The sequence below is a fragment of the Stegostoma tigrinum genome, chromosome 28 (genome assembly GCF_030684315.1).
Source record: "Stegostoma tigrinum isolate sSteTig4 chromosome 28, sSteTig4.hap1, whole genome shotgun sequence".
NCBI classification, from domain to species: Eukaryota; Metazoa; Chordata; class Chondrichthyes; order Orectolobiformes; family Stegostomatidae; genus Stegostoma; species Stegostoma tigrinum.
In genome coordinates, this window is record NC_081381.1 from 25,514,995 (window position 1) to 25,535,048 (window position 20,054).

The 20,054-nt window shown below is 43.7% G+C and overlaps 1 protein-coding gene across 2 annotated transcripts; it reads right to left on the minus strand.

Annotated features, from left to right (window-relative positions):
* Window positions 1–738: 738 nt before the first annotated feature.
* Window positions 739–18,300, minus strand: thap3 (THAP domain containing, apoptosis associated protein 3). 2 transcript variants are annotated; one of them, XM_059638050.1, is made up of 5 exons: window positions 17,938–18,026; window positions 16,975–17,041; window positions 10,788–10,980; window positions 9,864–9,944; window positions 739–3,838 (listed from the first exon to the last, which is right to left on the minus strand). In XM_059638050.1, exons 3-5 carry the CDS (start codon window positions 10,941–10,943, stop codon window positions 3,518–3,520), a joined length of 558 nt encoding a protein of 185 aa, XP_059494033.1. In that variant the 5' UTR covers window positions 10,944–10,980; window positions 16,975–17,041; window positions 17,938–18,026; the 3' UTR covers window positions 739–3,517. The 2 variants fall into 2 exon arrangements, with proteins under 2 accessions (XP_059494033.1, XP_048416961.1); XM_048561004.1 differs by lacking the exon at window positions 16,975–17,041 and having other exon boundaries at window positions 17,938–18,300.
* Window positions 18,301–20,054: the final 1,754 nt, after the last annotated feature.

Below are 20,054 nucleotides of genomic sequence, written 5' to 3' on the forward strand. Positions count from 1 at the left end.
TGCACAAACCTGAGGTTTGCACAGAAACAGCAAGAATCTGAGATAACATGGTGTGGAGCTGGATGAACACAGCAGGCCAAGCAGCATCTCAGGAGCACAAAAGCTGACGTTTCAGGCCTAGATCCTTCATCAGAAGAGGAGCAAGGATCAGGATCAAAAACAGCAAGAATCTTCACTGATTGAAGTCATACTTTGCAAAAAGTTTGGAGGTCAATCATCTTAGGTCTGACAAATGTTGCAGCAGTTCCTTAGTGGTGTCTTGGACCTAAGTATTCAAAATCATGAGGGATCTGGATGGAATAGATAACGAGAAACTGTTCCTGCTAGCTTGTGAAAGGATCAAGAAGGGAGCACGTTTAAAATAATTGGCAAAAGAAACAGAAGTTAAGGAATAGGGGAGCTGAACCGTGTGCAAATGGATGTTTTAGTTTAGAATGGCATCATGGCTTGCAGACATGGTGGCTCAGGTGCCTGTTCCTGTGCTGTACTGTTCTATGTTCCATGAAATGATAGTCTACTTTAAAGAAAATAATGATTGAGCTCCATCTGCTGTTCACTTTGACATTGCAACAAGATAGCAGTGCCCTCCAGTGGAAACTAGCCAAAATGAACAAAGTCCTCAAACATTATTTCACGGATTCATATTTACTCTGGCTCACTTTGTCAGCAGAAAAAAAAACTAACTTCATTCGGAACTGAATTATTCACAAAGACTAGATACAGATTGCAGTGGTTGAAGATTTAATCACAAGTCTGTCAGCGAATAACTCATTGAAGCAAATGGGGCAGACCATTCAGCCAACATGCCGGTAGGAGCTGAGTTATCCATTTAACCCCCTTGCAAAGCTTTCAGTAGACATCAGTAGGAGCGGGTTTTGATTTCGGATGTTGTTGCTGATTTTGGTCTTCGCTTTCCATGGAGTGAATACATTGCTCACCTTAATACTGCTCTCTGCAAACATCAACCACACAAGTTTTCTGGAAAGGGATCATTCCCCAAGCCTAACGTCATTTTTTTTCACATTTAATTGGTGCTACATCCAAGAATATCATCCACTTTGGCGGCAAGAAAAGGAGCATATAATTTAAATGGAGACAGACCACAGGACTCTGAGGTACAGAGGGGTCTACATGCCCTGATACATGAATCACAAAACATTACTTGGCAGGTACGGCAAACGAATACAAAGGCAAATTAAACGCTGCCATTTATTGGAAGGGAATGAAATATATAAGTTGGGTTGTATTGCTATCGTTGTACGAGGCATTGTATTATGTACAGTTTTGGTCTCATTTTTAAGAAAGGAATTCACTGCATTAGAAACAATTCAAAGAAAGTTCACTCAGCTGATACCTGGGATTGGGCAGTTAGTTTTCTTATAAAGAAAAGGTTGGGTAGGGTGGACCTGTATTGACTGGAGTTTAGGAGAAAAAGAGATTTTATAGAAACAGAAAAGTCTGAGGCAACTGGACAGGGTGGGTCTGAAAGGGCGTTTCCCCTTGAGGGAGAGACTAGAACTAGTGGATAGGGGTAAATTTTAACTCTGTTCCCCAGACAGCTGTAAGACAGAGATAATCTTGACTAAACAGGGGGTCAAAAAGTTGGTAGGAAATTAGAGAGTGAGGTCACAGATAAGGCTGTGATCTAATTGATTGACACAGCAGATTCAGGGGCCGAGTGGAATACTCCTGCTTCTAACTTGTATGTTTGTACATGGTGAGCTGTGGATATGGGGCAGCATCACAGTCGACCTGTTGAGTAATCAATGACAGGAGTTTGGGGGAGGTGGGGGGAGAAATGTGGAACTTCTAGTGACCCTAAACATATCTCTTTTCTCTAAGTCACAGGGAGAATAAATGCTGGCTCTGCCAACAATGCCCACATCCCATGAATAAGTCATTAAAAGTATGCACTAGGAAGACAAACTTCAGGCTGAAACAATGACGACGTAATTTGACTATGCCAGGCGATTAACAACAACAGCCTCAAAAGTTCTCATGGTATTTGTTCAGTTTTATTTTGTTTTCCATTCTTTCCCCGACATTTCCTGAAGGTGTCAGCTCGAGGTGAGTGTGATCCCTCTGCTCGAACAGTGAAGACCAGCATGTGGCAATAGCAACCTGATCCTGACAATCACTCATTTTTAAGCAGAAGTCCCTGGAGAGTGGTCCATAGTTGCACCTCCTCACTGCCACCCCAAGATCAGTCTAGATAAGAATCAAACCCACAACCTGTTTTCACACAGCATGGGGTTGCGGCAGATACTGCATTTATTCACTTCAGTTTGACTGTTTTCTTTGTTAATTCCCATTTTAGGTGTCTCTCTTTATAATTGGTGTAAGGGATGTTTGGTGTCAGGAAATGAAAGAGTTTTTCATTTTTTTGCACCCCATATCAGGGTAGGCATGAAATCTTGCCAGGTTGGATACGTGGCAGGTTATATGCAGAGTCAAGCTCCTGGTGCACTGAGTAAATACAGAATTAAGCTCCTGGTAGTAATCCCTGATGCGCCCGAGTGATATGTTTCAGGCAATTGCCATGCTTGTGACCTCTCAAACTAAATGTATCAGTTCAGTATGAGCTTGGGCTCTAGTACGAGTAGTTTTATGCTGTAGACCCCTTTCTGAAGTGGGCTGGTTGGAGGCTGCAGCAATCGTAAGAACCTGCAGGCAGAGGATTCTTTCATCCTCTTAGTCTGGCTCGAATTTGTAATCAAAGTCCCACAGACAGAAGAACAGTACGTAACTCACAGCAGCATTTATATGGATGATGTAGAGAGATGTGATGCTTCACACCGTTTAGTCAAAAAGCCACTATGACTGAAACTAGCAACAGTATGGTAGGTAACAGGTATAAAAGCACAGGCCCAACTAAACTGCCTGGGATCTGTAGCCTGAATTGATGTACAAAGTTCAGATATCCTCACTGCTAGAGGTTGGTATTCAAGTGATTTGCTGAAATACGTTAACAGGAGAGGAGCTTGAAGCATGTCTTAAACCAGGAGATGATTACAAAAGATTAGCAAAGGAATTCATACTTTGAGTATCAAAGCATTTCACATGTAAGAAAGCAAACTGGACTTCAGGTACGCAAGCACATCACAGTTTGAATGTCAAGGCTTCTTACGGACATAAAACGACGTCCAAAAAGGTCAGGGCTTGTGATCCCAAGCTGTCTATCATCATGGGACTTTCCCTTACCCATCATGGCCTGTGACAGTCAATGGCTCAAATGGCTAAATTTCTTTCAACTCGGATGCTGAGAACCTTCCCGGGAACAAGAGGACAGCACAGCAGGTTACAACCATAAAGAGGAGAGACAAGGTGTAGTGTGACCAGTTTGATTTACATCCCTGTCATCAATTGTAGATCAATGGTGACTATATGTACTTCCCTCTTTAAACTTAATTTGCTGCAATTTGTTTCCGTCAATAAGTTGACACGATCAGTTTTGCCTTGTGGACTACTTGGAGAGTCAGCCAGTTGTCCCCTCACTGTCCTCCAAATAATCAGTGATTTAATTCATACAGCGCTGTAGCTGGGCTATGCCTGCGAGGTTCAGTCCACTGGCTGTCAACAGACTTTTGGCTCTCAGATCCTCTAGTTCGTCTTTGACTGCCTGCCACTTCTTCATCATCCTTCTCATCTCCTCCTGTTTCACTTTCAGCCGTTTCCTTAGCTTCTCATTTTTCTCCAGGGCAGAAAACAACCTCTTCTTCATCATGCCCAGGTTGGTGGCAGCGTAGGTGTGGTCAGCACTCCCCTCAGAGGCAGCAACTTTATTTGGTACTGCCTGTGGCAGGTTCTCCTGCCCTCCGCTTGTTGTGGCCATGGGCACCTAAGGGAACAGAAAAGTGAGAATGAGTTCACAGAATAAATGTAATAATTGAACCAGACACATATGACATATCAGGGAAGCAATGGCCTAGTGGTACTGTTACTGGGCTATCAATCCAGAGACCCAGGTAATGTTCTGGAGACCTGGGTTCGAATCCTGCCTCGGCAGATGGTGGAATTTGAATTCAATAAATATCTGGAATTAAGAGTCTAATGACAACCAAGAATCTGTTGGGGGGAAACACCCTCTGGTTCACTAATGTCCTTTAGGGAAGGAAACGGCCTTCTTTATCTGGTCTGGCCGACTTGTGATTCCACACCCACAGCAACATGGTTGACTCATAACTGAGTCAGGCAATAAAGCTGGCCTAGCCAGCAACACCCTCAACCTGTGAATGAATAAAGGAAGAAAAAGTAAAGCTTCCCCACAATCTTTACGATTCAGATGGTATCAACATTGTATCCAGGAATCTTTGTTCTCACAGAACCACAGAAAATAGGAGCAGGAGTAGTTAGTCGGTCAGTCCGGCTTTGAAATTGTACTTCCATTCAACATGATCATGGCTGATCATCCAGTTCAGTATCATGTTTCCACTTTCTCCCCATTACCCATTGATCCCTTTAGCCCTGGAGGGCTAACTCCTTCTTGTAAACATTCAAGGTTTTTGCATCAATTTCTGTGGCAGAGAATTTCACAGGGTCACCATTCTTGGAGTAAAGAAATTTCTCCTCATCTCAGGTCCTAAATGCCCCATCCTGTGTTCTTAGCCTACAACCCCTGGTTCTGGGCTCCCTGATTGTCAGCAACATCCTTCCTATGTTGACCCTGCCTAGACCAGTTCAAGTTTTATAGGTTTCTATGAGACTCCTCTCAACCTTCTAAAGTCCAGTGAATATAGTCCTGACCAGTTATCAGCCCTGCAATCCAGGAGTCAGTCTGGTAAACCTTCGTTGCAAACCCTCCATTGCCAGACAAGACGATCTTATTGGAATTTTAAGGGTCACAGATAAGGCTGTGTTTGTTACAAATACCACCACTAGGTGGTGCAGTGACAACACACACAAACAGCTCGACAGTGGATCAGCAGTTTCCTGGAATAAAGTTAGCACTGAGTCATAGAGATCTATAGCACAGCAAAAGACCCTTGAGCCCATCAAGTCTGCATGAATCAAAAATAAATACCTAATTATTCTTATCCTAGTTTCCAGTTTAGTCCAAGACAGAAATAGAAGTTGCTGGAAAAGCTCTTCAAGTCTGACAGCATCCGACAACATCCGTGAGGAAAAATCAGAGTTAATGTTTCGGGTCTAGTGGCCCTTCCTCAGAATTAATGGTACATGGAAAACTGGTTTATTTGGAAAAAAAGGAAGGAGACTGGAGTAGAGAGTAAACAATGAGATAAAGGATAGGGCTCGAAGAGAGAAAAGAACAGTTGGATAGACAAAGGAGTTGATAACGATCTGGCTAGGAGGGTGAATAGTTGTTAATGGGGACTGTTAGTGACTAACAATAGGTAATGTATAATGGCAGGATATGTGGTAACAAGACCTGGTGTGTGGGGCAGGGGGGCAGGACATAGGAGGGTTTAGCACCTAAAATTATTGGACTCAATATTGAGTCCAGAGGGCTGCAGGGTCCATAAGCAGAAAATTAAGCGTTGTTCTTGCAGCTCTCGTTGACCTTCACTGGAACACCGCAGCAAGCCTGAAACAGATACTGGCTGGGGAACAGGGCGGTGTGTTAAAGTGGCAGGCAACAGGTAGCTCAGGGTCTTTTTTGCAAGCAGAACGTAGATGTTCTGCAAAGTGGTCACCCAGTCTACGCTTCATTTCCCCAGTGTAGAGGAGACCACATTGTGATCAGAGAATGCAGTAGACTAGATTCTGGGAAGTGCAGGTGAAGTGCTGCTTCACCTGGAAGGTATATTTGGGCCCTTGGATACAGGGAAGGGAGGAGGTAAATGGGCAAGTGTTGCACCTTCACTGGTTGCAGGGGAAGGTGCTGTGGGGATGTTGGAGGTGAAAGAAGAGTGGACCAGAGTGTCGCAGAGGGAACGGTCCCTGCAGAAGGTGGACAAGGGAGGGGAGAGGAATAGGTGTCTGGTGGTGGCATCTCGCTGGAGGTGGCAGAAATGGAATCTGATGATATTCTGGATGTGGATGCTGGTGGGGTGATAGGTAAGGACAAGGGAATCCCTATCACTGTTGTGGGAGGGAAGACAGGGAGTGAGGGCAGAAGTGCAGGAAATGGGTCATACCCAGTTGAGGGGCCTGTTGACAACAGTGCTGGGGAATTGTAGGTTTAAGAAGAAGGTGGACATTTCGGAGTTCTGAGGAAGGGTCACCAGAGCCAAAATGTTAACTTTGATTTTTTCTTGACAGATGCTGCCAGTCTAGGGGTAGGATTTTCACTTTGGGTATTGTGCAGTTTTGGCATGTGAGAGGTCCCAGGATCATCTCCCAGATGACCCCAGGGTTATGGGTGGCACGGTGGCTCAGTGGTTAGCACTGCTGCCTCAGTGCCAGGGGCCCAGATTCAATTCCAGCCTTGGGTAACTGTATGGAGATTGCACATTCTCCCAGTGTCTGCATGGGTTTCCTCGATGCTCCATTTTCCTCCCACAGTCCAAAGATATGCAGGGTAGGTGGACTGGCCATGCTAAATTGCCCACAGTGCCCAGGGATGTTTGGGTTAGACATGGGAAATCATGAGTGGGATAATGGATCTGGCAGGGATGCTCTTCAAAGGGGCGGTGTGGATTTGTTGGGCCAAATGGCCTGTTTCCACACTGTAGGGATTCTGTGATTTCTAATGACCTGCTGAGATTTTCCATGAAACTTTTGTTACTGTTCTACTATAAACCCACCAACTCCCACAGCTACCTGGACTATACATTCTCACACCCTATTCCACTTTTGCTATGGGAAAAGAGGTTTTCACAATCTAATCTGACTATGCCTCTCACAATTTTGACATCAATCAGATCTCCCCTCAGCCTCGTCTGCTCCAGGGAAAACAAACCCAGTCTATCTAGTCACTCCTCATAGCTGAGCCTTTCCATTCCAGGCTACATCGTGATGAATCTACTCTGTACCTTCTCCAATGCAATCATGTCCTTCCAATAGTGTGGCGACCAGAATTGCACACAGTATTCCATCTGCAGCCTAGCCAATGCATACTGAAATTGTAACAAGGTTTCCTTCCTCCTAAAGTTTACACTGCAGCTAATGAAGGTAACCATCCTATGTGTCTTCTTCACTGCCCTGTCTACCTGTGCTGACACCTTCAGGGATCTAGCGACTGGTACACCAAGGTCCCTTTGTTCTTCAGGACTCCCCAAGACCCGACCAGATGTTGCACATATCCTTCCCTTATTTGAGCTTCCAATATATATCTCACACTTATCAGGATTAAATTCCATCTGCCACTACTCTGCCCAATTTACCAGCTGATTAATACCAGACTGTAGCCTGAGAACATCTTTCTTGCTTTTAACAACATCACCAATTTTTGCGTCATCCATCTAAATCCAGCCAAACTGCATGAAATAAAAGGCATCTCTCTGGTTGTTGAAAATGAAGTTAGGGTGAAGATCTTAGGTCATCTCTCAGGGAATAGAAATTGAAAAGGCACATTGACAGAATTGTTGGGGTCCGTCCCTAGCATCTCTGTGACACAGGACTCTGTGCTTTGTGCAGGTCACACACCGTGACAAACACTGACTGTGCCTGGAGGATGATCAAATTGGTGAAAGACACTCTTTGGTCTGCCCGGAGTTGTTGGTCTTCCAGTGTAAAAAGTTGACCTCGAATGAGTGTTTCTGACAGGCACATTTCAAGGCCCAGGACTGTATGTAAAGGGACACACTAAGGCTTGGTGCAGCTGCTGCCAAGGCGCAATGGGGAAAGACCACCATCTAGTGGCAAAGACTACTATTTTTTTGCTGAACTACACCAAAGGTTCATTTAGTTGTTCGCACCCTTGTTACCTCAAAATGTACGTATATATTTTTCCTGTACGAGTTAAAACTGCCTTTGGTTTTACAACTGCACGGTAGCTCTGAAGGATTGAAAATTCCAATGTGTCTTTTACAGAATTCCTCACAGTACGGAAAAAGACAATCTGCACTGACCCTCTGAACAACATCCCAGCCTCCCAGCCTATGTCCATTATCCTGCATTTACCGCAGCTATCCACCGAGCCCGTGCATTTTAGGCTACTACAGGACAATGTAGCACAGCCAATCCACCTAACCTGCACATCTTTAGATTGTGTTTGTGTCTAATTTTATTCTCCACAAAGACTGTACAGAATGGTTTGAGGGCTATGTGTTTGTAGATAATTTTTAAAATATATTTTTATAATTAAAAATTTGAAAGAATTCCCACTTTAACTCAGCAACGTATTCTGTGGACTGCTGAGGGTAAATATTATAGGCCTAGTAAAATCAGGATAGCAGAGATGAATTTAAGGGCTATTTAGCCAAGAAATAAATAACAGAAGCAGATGTTGATTTGGAGAGATAGAGAGGGTTGGAGGAGAGTTGTGTGTTGCATTAATACTGTCATGGAGCAGCTGGGCCAAATGCTCAGTTTTATGCAATACAAATGAGGTAATTCTATGTAATTGTGGGGAAAGGGAAATACAAAGAATGATTGGTCTGTCAGGTGGAAGGAGCGGATAGGTGGGAGAGAAGATGGACAGGTTGAGTCTAGTCAAGGAGGTGGGGATGAGATGAGGCTGGGGGTGGGGAGAGGGCGCATTGAGAGCAGTGGATGCGAGACCACATAGAGGTTCACCTGCACATCCATCAACGTAGTCTATTGCATCCACTGCTCCCGATGTGGCCTCTTCCACATTGGTGAGACTAAACGGAAGCTCGGATACCGCACTGTAGAGCGCCTGCGCTCAGTTTGCAACAAACGATAACACCTTCCAGTCACAAACCAATACAACTCCCCGTCACACTCCCTGGGTAACATGTCTATCCTGGGCTTCCTCCAGTGTCACAGTGACACCACCCAGAAACTGGAGGACCAGCACCTCACATTCCGCCTCAGGAGCCTACTGCTCAAATGGCCTAAATGTGGATTTCACCAGTTTCAAAATCTCCTAACCCTGGCCTGATCCCATGACCAACCCTCCCTTTCATCCCCACTTCCTTGACGTAACACTGCCGGTCCATCATCTCTCCTACCTATCCGCCCCTCCCATCTCACTGACCAAACACCACTACTCCCTTCCTACATTCACCTATCACCATCCCAACTACCTTCCCCAGCCCCCACCCCTCCTCTCTCTCTTTATTTTGGAGCTCCCTTCCCCCTCCCCCATTTCTGAACCAAAATATCAACTTTCCTGCTCCTCCGATGCTGCCTGGCCTGCTGTGTTCCTCCAGGTTCACACTGTGTTATCTGACTCCTGCCTCGGCAGATCTTGCTGTCTCTCAGTTCGGATAACTAGTTCACATTGTGAAGAATCTCAAGAGGTGGCACCCATGAGTGAAAACAAGACTCGCATTTCTGTAGTCCCTTTTGTATCCATTGGACTTCCCAAAGTGCTTTACAGTCAAAGTAATATTTAAGTCTTCCTGCAGTGGGGCGGGGTGATGCAGCCAATTTAAGTGCAGCAAGTTCTCACAAACAGCAATAATAACCAGATGATTTATTTTAATAATCTTATTTTAGGAACAGATATTAGCCAGGACACTGGACAGAATTCCCGCGACTGTGTTTGAAATAATACCATGAATTCTGCTTACATCCATCTGAGAAGGCACCTCATTTAAGAGTTGGTCCCTCTGACAGTACAACACACCCTCAGGGATCCCTGGAGTCTCAACCTTGATTATAAGAAGTTATTGTTGCAGGTCTTAGTTCCATGATTTTTGGCTAAGGTGTGACAATGCTACCACAGCATCCCCATCTGTGTCAAATCTGGCTGTCATTGCCCACCTGGTCAAGTATTTGGTTCCAAGTATCAAAACACTCTAGGCTGAAATGTTGCAACTAAATCATATACGCACCGTCTCAACCCTCTCTTCTGTTACTTCTGGCTTTGACACATCTGTGGCTGTTTTCAACTTCTTCCTTGCTCGATGTCTTTGCTGAAAGAACAAAAAAAATCAAACATTGGAACAGGACACTAAAAATGAAGGGCAGAACAGACAAAAAGCTTCATTCAAAAAAGACATGATTCAGGTATGGATTCCAAGGGCACTCATCCTATGGTCCTTTGCAAAAACACACATTCTTCAGTCAACAGTGACTTGAGATAGGCTGTTCAATTGTATCAGCATCACAGGACAATCAAGTCAATGTCCAACCCATGCAATGCACCTATCTGGGGCACTGAAAGTGAGCAGGAGTGATAGCCAAGAAAGATGGAACCATTTCACAATAAAGAGGTATTTGAACGTGAAAATCTCTCACTTGAATTGTCAGAAAAAAGATTCGGCATTGGAGGCCACATAGCTATTACAGTGCAGCTCCCCCTAAAGCCCAATCTCATTGGAGCACATCGGCACACCAGCCATCCCACAGTCTCACAATGGGCCTCCAGGAATTGGTTGGTAAGGCCAACACTGTTTGCCTCAGGACCCTTGTAGCCAGTGGAACCTTTCACCCTATTGATATAGTTTACAAACCTGGACCCAGAGGCAAAAAGCCAGTGTTTATTCCTCTGGGCCACTCAAACCCAACCAAGTCAAGTTGTTGTTGAAGTAACAATGCCTTTGATGTTCTAAAGCATCCCATGGTATTTCAAGGGAAAATTATCAAACAAAATTTGAGACTGAGTTATGTAAGGAGATATTAGGACAAATTATGAGGTAAGCGCCAAGGGAGGAGAGGCAGACAAATTTTGAGAATGAATCTGGGCAGCAGGCCGCTAACAGTGAAGAAATGAAATTGAAGCTATGCGAGAGGGTAGAACAACATTCATACTGTACCTTCATAATCTCAGAGTAGCTGAAGACTGTGGGTACAGCATTATGTTTCAGATTTTTTCGGTTGCCCCAAGTGTTGAAACACTCTGGTTTGAAATGCTCAGAGCAAATAACAGTATGTTGGTTAGGCTTGAACTCTGCTCTTCCGACATTGTTCATCCACTGCGTCAGTAAGTCCGGCTTACTGAAGGGAAACCTAAGTGACAGGGAAAGATTATCAAGGAAAGAAACAATACAACATTAAACAACGGGTTTTACCTTCTTCCAGCCACAAACTGGATTCTGGATTATCACGCTCTCCCTCCCACCATTTGTACCCTCAATTATCCCCAGCATTCTTTTCCTGTCTCCTCAACCATCAATCCAATTTATCCACTAACTTTGTCTCTTTTTCATGCTCCTATTTACGACCTCGGCATTTTGTGACTTCACAGTCACGAAATGTAGTTGTCCAAATTAACAGAATGTTATACAGCCACAGTATAAGTTGTTAATTTTATAATTTTCTGGGGAAATTATTCATATAATTTGCTACCAACTCTCAGTTGTTTACAAGTTAATTTAGTACATTGGTAGCTGCTCACCCTCAACGCTAGTGTTCTACAATCCAAGCTGACTGGCCTCTGGAAAGTGGCTTAATGTCTTTGACGTGTTATACACTTTCTTAAAACAATTAATTAATTACTTGTACAAAAATGACTGCACTTTGTTAGGATCAAAACTAATTATGCTGATCCCTATCAACTATCTGTAACAGGTGAAATGCTCAATCTGTTGATAGTTATAAGTTTAATTCTGTCCATTAATTCATTGAATCCTAAATCACAATAACAGGCCATTGGGTTCACCATGGCTATTCCAGCACTTCGAAAAGGTTATCCAACTAGTTACACTACACTCCCTTGACCCTTGCAAGTTTCCCATCATCTAAAGTATATTGAATTTTATTTTCAAGCTTGCAACTGACCTGCTTCCAAACACCTCTTGATGCATGCATTCCAGAGCATAATGGCACTGTTTATAAAATTCAATCAGACAAGACAACTTCACTCATTGTATGTACAATGCCTGATTATTAACATCCAGGACCACTGGCTAATTTACCCTTGACTTGTGAGCTACTTCTTTCTGTAACGCCGACAGTGATTTATACCAGTATTTTTACACTGAGTTGACTAATTATTTCTTAAAATGCCTGTATTCTGCCTTTGTTCAGGATATCCATACACTTTGGTTATTAATATTATTGGTTCAAAATTGTCTAATTTGCTGAGGACAATTAAATTACTTCTTCCTGATGTCTTGGTAGTTACACCGTATTCTTACAAATAGCTTTATACAAATTAAGGCAATCAGACCATATGTCACAGGAGCAGACATAGACTATTTGGCCCATCTGGACAGCTCTACCCTTCAATGAGATCATGGCTGATCTGGTAACCTTCAATGTCACTTTTCTGCCACATTCTCATAATGTTGCATTCCCTTGCTGATCAAAAATCTATCTTAGCTTTAAGCATACTTAACACTGCCTCGACAGCCTTCCATGGCAAGGAATTCCATACATACACTACCCTCAGAGAAAACTAAATCCTTAAATGGTACAGCCACAATTCTGAGATTTTGCCGTCTGGTCCCAGAACCTCCGACAAGGTGAGAATCTCTCTGCAATTATCCCGTCAGGACCCGTAAAATCGTATATGTTTCAATAAGTCTTTTTCCTCAATCTTCTAAACTTCAACGAGTATGAGCCCAACCTCCTCAACATCTCATAAGGAAATCCCTCCTGTGATAACCCCAGAAGGCCCTTGAGGAATCACTGACTATTCTTCCCGTGGAGCTGTTTGAGTACGAGTATCCCTAGGGACGGGTTTGTAGAACTGTCTGAGCCAGGCTGGGATTAGTCTATCTATGTCACGAGTCGTGGATCTATTCCAGTTGGGCTTCCGGAGATATTTCTTCCACGATGACAGTAAAGTTTTGGATAGCCTTGCCTTTCATCAAATGTGGTAAGGCTGTGATGGGAAAGTACTGAAAATGCCACCGTTTGGGAAACTGGAACCTTATGATACAGCTGGGGGAGATTGGTCCAGCACATTGAAAAAAAATTATACTTTCATTCTCCGCAGTTCTTGTGAGACCCTGACTTTCCACATCATTGAGTTTTACCTTCCCGGCAGTCCCCGGATCAAAATCTTTTGGTGAACTAATAAATATAGTAGGGGACTGTTATGACCCCAAACCATCTGTAACAGTTCAGTGTTACAGATTTAATGCAGCAAATAGACTCCCTGGGGAACTAGTTACTGAATTTTTGACAAGACTGCAAAAATCAGTGGAACACTGAGGAGAGGTCAGCACTTCAGGAATGTTAAAGGTTCACTTAGTTTGTGCAATTAATGACATTGTGACCCAAAGGAAAATACAGATCTGGATTTCAAGAAAGCCACAGAACAGGCCCTTTCCTGTGAAAAAGGGGCTCAGGAGTTTCAGGTGTCCCTAGATGGTATTGTCCTCAACCTTGGGCAACCCCGTATCAGACAGCATAGACACGAGTGAACAAAACTTGTGACCCTCACTTGTAGCCAAGGAAGTGCAATTGGGCTCAGAAGCCACAAGTTCCAGCATTGAATGGGGAGTTTCTCCACAATACAGCGAGGAGCAAGAACCTCCATTTCGCACTTGTGTTCACTCCAGACAAAGTTACCAAAACAGGCAATACGTGGACTACACAGGCCAAAGGACAAAGCAACCTCAAGACAGGGATTTGCAAATAAATCAGCATGAGCTTCAAGAAGTGATACCAGCTAAATTACATAATTGGTCCCAGTGTAGCCCCAATTAAGATAAAACTCCAGGTAAATTTCCACCACCTAGACATGGAGGTAGACACAGGTGCTGCTATACCTAATGTAGGGGGAAAACCTTTAGGAAACTCAAATGGGGCATCTTGCATTTAAGCCTGCAAGACACCAAGGCGAGATTGGGCACATGCACTGGGGAGCCCTTACGTGTTATTGATTTCAATTCCAAGGAGCACAACAGAGTCAAAGTTTTTCGCTAGGTCTCAAAAATTACAGGGTGGGGGGACAAATGGTCCACTGAAGGAATTTAGTCGTTGGCTCTCCGGGGATCCCAGGGGTTAGCTTTTTAGAAATAAAAGGACTGGTATTATACATGGCCAAAGCTGACAGAAGACCACATGAAAAAAAAATCACGTGCGCCACCTTCAGCAAGAACACTTCATAAGGATGATTGTTTTGATAGTCACGCCGCTGAGGACAAGGCCCCTACAGCGCTTCATTCGTCTTCACGAGGGAAATTTACCTCCTAATTATACATCCCCGATCAGATCCAGACAGCAACAGGCATGGGGACTTGGGCAAAGTGGCACAAAACACCTCACTGTCACAGGTGCAAGGGGAGCCTTTGGACTCAGAGGACGCCACCCATGGGAAATCACTAATTAACCTTCCCGTGGAGCTCAAACAGCATGGATTCCCTTGGTAAAAGGGAATGGGCTGCCCAGCCAGAACTTATCACTTGAGCCCTCTATAAAACTCCGGTTCTCTTGTGGAGCAGTGTTCATGTCCCTACGTCTGGACCAGAAGACCTGGGTTGAAGTCCCACCTGCTCCAGAGGTGTGTAGCACATCTCTGAACAGGATAATTAGAAAAAAAAACACAGACCACCCACGACAGGGCTCTAATGGTGTACTGTCAGTGTCCCTACCTCTGAACCAGCAGGTCAATGTTCAAGTCCTATCTTCTCTAGATATGTGTAATAACACCATCGAGCACGTTGATTAGGAAAATACATAAAACAGATCCACTGCATTGTCCATAATGGGCTTTAGAACATAGAACATAGAACAGTACAGCACAGAACAGGCCCTTCAGCCCACAATGTTGTGCAGACCATTGATCCTCATGTATGCACCCTCAAATTTCTGTGACCATATACATGTCCAGCAGTCTCTTAAATGACCCCAATGACCTTGCTTCCACAACTGCTGCTGGCAACGCATTCCATGCTCTCACAACTCTCTGCGTAAAGAACCTGCCTCTGACATCCCCTCTATACTTTCCACTAACCAGCTTAAAACTATGACCCCTCGTGCTAGCCATTTCTGCCCTGGGAAATAGTCTCTGGCTATCAACTCTATCTATGCCTCTCATTATCTTGTATACCTCAATTAGGTCCCCTCTCCTCCTCCTTTTCTCCAATGAAAAGAGACCGAGTTCAGTCAACCTCTCTTCATAAGATAAGCCCTCCAGTCCAGGCAGCATCCTGGTAAACCTCCTCTGAACCCTCTCCAAAGCATCCACATCTTTCCTATAATAGGGCGCCCAGAACTGGACGCAGTATTCCAAGTGCGGTCTAACCAAAGTTTTATAGAGCTGCAACAAGATCTCACGACTCTTAAACTCAATCCCCCTGTTAATGAAAGCCAAAACACCATATGCTTTCTTAACAACCCTGTCCACTTGGGTGGCCATTTTAAGGGATCTATGTATCTGCACACCAAGATCCCTCTGTTCCTCCACGCTGCCAAGAATCCTATCCTTAATCCTGTACTCAGCTTTCAAATTCGACCTTCCAAAATGCATCACCTCGCATTTATCCAGGTTGAACTCCATCTGCCACCTCTCAGCCCATTTCTGCATCCTGTCAATGTCCCGCTGCAGCCTACAACAGCCCTCTACACTGTCAACGACACCTCCGACCTTTGTGTCGTCTGCAAACTTGCTAACCCATCCTTCAATCCCCTCGTCCAAGTCATTAATAAAAATTACAAACAGTAGAGGCCCAAGGACAGAGCCCTGTGGAACTCCACTCACCACTGACTTCCAGGCAGAATATTTTCCTTCTACAACCACTCGCTGTCTTCTGTTGGCCAGCCAATTCTGTATCCAAGCAGCTAAGTTCCCCTGTATCCCATTCCTCCTGACCTTCTGAATGAGCCTACCATGGGGAACCTTATCAAATGCCTTACTGAAGTCCATATACACCACATCCACAGCTCGACCCTCATCAACTTTTCTAGTCACATCCTCAAAAAACTCGATAAGGTTTGTAAGGCATGACCTACCCCTCACAAAGCCATGTTGACTGTATTTGATCAAGCCATGCTCTTCCAGATGGTCATAAATCTTATCCCTCAGAATCCTTTCTAACACCTTGCAGACGACAGACGTGAGACTTACCGGTCTATAATTGCCGGGGGTTTCCCCATTTCCTTTCTTGAAGAGAGGAATTACATTTGCCTCTCTCCAGTCCTCAGGTACGACTCCAGTGGAGAGCGAGGATGCAAAGATCTTCGCAAGTGGCGAAGCAATTGCATTTCTCGCTTCCCAAAGCAGCCGAGGACAAATCTGATCCGGGCCTGGCGACTTGTCAATCTTAATCTTAATCTTTACAGGTAAATTTCTAATTGGCCACACAGGTGATTTACTGGTGGCAGTTAATGATTACAAAAAAAAAGTCATAGTGATTTGGTGGTGGGAAAGCCACTCAGTTGTGTGATAACACTTCCAGGTATAATAAAGGGTAAAAAACAGACCCAGGAGTGCTGTTGTTGTGCACTGGTAATGTCCCTATCTCTGAACTAGGAGGCCTGGGTTCAAGTCCCACTTGCTCCAAATGGTGTAAAAACATCGCTGAACAGGTTCATTAAAAATATGTAAAACAGGCCCAGGGACAAAAAAAAAGGACCCGGGAATGGTTTGCCGAATTCTGTCCCAGACTGGGATTAGTTTACTTATGCCACAAGGTGTGACTCTATTTTGGTGTTCAACAATAAATGCTGTTCTATTCCAGTAGGCTTCCTGAGATATTTGTCCTTCATACCTCGAATCTACACAGTGAACCTTCTCTGGACCATCTCCAATGTCAGAGCATGTTTCCTATGATAAGGGAATCAGAACTGTTCGAGCATTGCAGGTGTGGTCTGACTCTTGCCTTGCAGTTTTAACGAGACCTCACTATTTTCATGCCCCAGTTCTTTTGTATAAAGGCTAACAGTTCAATTGCATTAACATAAAACAAAGAACTGTGGGTGCTGGGAATTCAAAACAAAAACAGAAATTGCTCGAGAAACCCAGCAGTTCTGGCACTATTTTTGGAGAGAAAGCAGAGTTAACATTTGGGGTCCAGTCACCCCTCTTCATTTGCCTTTCTTGTTACTCACCCGACTTGGATGCTAGTGTTTTACGATTCATGCTCGAAGATCCGCAAATCCGTCACACTGCAGAAAGCTGCAGCACATTTTCCAAAATATAATAATATTATTAACATTCAGTTTTCTATTCTTCTTACCTTCTATTTTCCCACAATTACATTCCATCTGCCAAGATTTCGCACACTCACTTAACCGATCTACATCCCTCTGAGGCCTCTTTCTGTCATCCTTACTACTTAATTTTCCACCAATTTTTGAGTCACCCACAAATCTGGCAATAGTGCATTCACTTTCCTAATCAAAGTCATTATTATATATTGTAGAAAATGCGGCCTCAGCACTGATCCCTGTGGGATTCCACTAGCTGCCATCCTGAAAATGCTCACTTTAGCCATCTTTCTGTTTGCTGTCAGTTAGCCAGCCCTCTATCCACGCTAAGACACTACCCCAACACCATGGGCTCATCTTATTAAGCAGCCTTATTTGGGGTACATTATTGAATATCTTCTGAATATCCAAACATGATCACATTTACTGGTCCCCCTTTATCTCTCCTGCTTCTTATTTCCTAAAACAATTACCATAAATTTGACAGGCATGATCAGTTATATACACGTACATTGATGAACCGTACAGTATTTTGGGTGCCTATCTGATTTACCCGTGATAGGTTAGTTTCTTGTCCATATATGCCTGTTACTGTATCTATATATTAATCGCTTAAATATTTGTACAAAATGACACCACTCAGTAAAAACAGGTGATAGTACTGAAGTTTTGGCTCCCCAACTCTTTTACAGTGACAATTGAGTTACTTGTCCCTAATGTGCTGTTGGTCGGTAATGACAGTATTCGTACACATAGGTTGATTAGTTATCTACAGACAATTAATTATTTCTAACAAAGTTCATCATATCCAATGATTATTCACTCTCAATACAAATTGTTGTTCTTGATGCCCAGCGGATTTACCTGTGGAAGGTGAGCTCCTTGTTCTTGCTGCTGTACCTATTGGTACAATTATAGGCAGCACACGACTTGGGCATGACCTAGTCCCAGCTTCTGCCCCCCACAATAATGGCGGCCTAGCGGCAACAGTCGGCGCGCTGCGACCCCTCACAACAAAATGGCGCCGTTGCTTGGCGGCACAGCCAACACATCCATCCACTCGAAAATATATCACAGGGCGGCGAATTTAAAAATCCAAACCGCTCCCGGACAGGTCCCCTTCACAGCCCCGCGTGCTTAACTTACGGGGTAAGATTTAATTATAATAGAGATTTTTTTAAAAATCCCGGAGGCGCGAGCCCTTTCACCGCAATCGCTGCTGGGATTTTTTTGCGGGGTGGGGGGAGGGGAAGGAAAATGCCCGACGACGTCATCGGGAGAGCGGCAGGCGGGGTCTCTGGCGTGCGCGATGGCGTCACCGACAATGCAGCGAGTGGCATGTGTTCCTCTGTGGGTCTCCTCATGGGGAAGAGGTCCATGGGCACAGTATATTTTTTCCTACTGGAAGATTTTGTATTTACAACTATCAAAAATATATAAACAAAATACTCTGGAGACTGTAGATCTAAAATGAAAATAGATCGTGTTGGAGATTCAACAGGTCTGGCTGCATCTGTGCAGAGAGAACACATTTCAAGTTCAGTAACTCTTGCAGAGCTCTACATCTATCAAGCCTCATGGGCTACGTTCCTCTAAAAATGAGTAGACATTATTTGCTGTTATCTGTTCTTCAACTAATCTCCACAAGCATTTAGACAAAACTCCTGCAAAATCAACTTGGACAGACTGTGGCCATTTGGTCTTTCCCTGCTGGCTGCTATTTTTTTCAACTATCAAAAGGCCAACATCCCATAGGAGGTCAAAGAAAACACTTCAAAGAAACCTTGAAGCACAGCAACATTGACATTAATAACTGCGAGGAGCTTGCTGCCAATCGTTATGTCCAAAAATATTTGCATTTAAATACCACCTTTTATCACTTCAAGACATTGCACGATGCCAATAAGTTACTTTTTCAAGTGCAGGAACAGGCACAGTGCATTTGTGATCAATCACTGTAGAACAAAGCTTGACATACAGGAACAGTAAATAATTTCATGTTGTCCATTGGGGAATGGATAGTCGTCATATCAGGAAGAACACCCTTGTTCTTCAATATTACAATGCTTTAAAGTGCACTTGAATGAACGAATTCTACCTCATTTAAATATTCATCTAAAAGTCAGCATGTGACAATGGAGCATGTCACCTGCGTTGGAGTGACAACTCCAATTTATCTGATGGAATGGCCCTTCAATCCACAACTTCCTATCTCAGGTAAGAGTTCAATCAACTGAGCCAACAAACAAGTCAACCATCTTTTTCTTTCAATCCTTTTAGTCATTCGTACCATTACATTTATTATGTTAACAACAGAAGTAGGCTACTCTGCCTAACAAGCCTGCCCTGCCAGTCTAGATCATGAATGATTGTCTTGGTGATGTCACTTGCCCGCACTCCCTCTAAATCCCTTAATGTCATTCGGCTTCAGAAACCTACAAATCTCTGCCTTGAACCTGCACAATGATTGAATTTACACAGCCTTCTAGAGAATTTCAGAGATTCACCACGTTAAGTGAAGAAATTTCTCAACTCAGTATTAAATGGCCTCCCAATTTACCCTGAGCACAAGTTATTGTAGCTGTAGACTTGCCAAAGGGAAACATTCTATCCATATCCATTTGTAAGTCCTCTCATTCTTCAATACTGTGGAGAATAGAGGCCTAGTTTCCTCAATCTCTCCTCATAAAACAATTCCACAAGACCAGGGATTAACTTGGTGAACCTCTCTTGCATTTGCTCTGTGGCCCCTCCCTTTCTGATGGATGTCTTTTTGTTAATCTTTACCATGTGCAGCATTCTGTGAATCAGATTAAGGATGTGGATTATTTGACACTCGGGCCAACAACGTTGCTCCTTTTGCTACATAGCAAGCTAAGATTCTGTCTGAATATTGTCCCAACAATATCCAAGCATTAATCTGAATACAAATTACTCAAATTATTCCATCATCACTAAATAGATTGTCTGTTCTGAGGTTC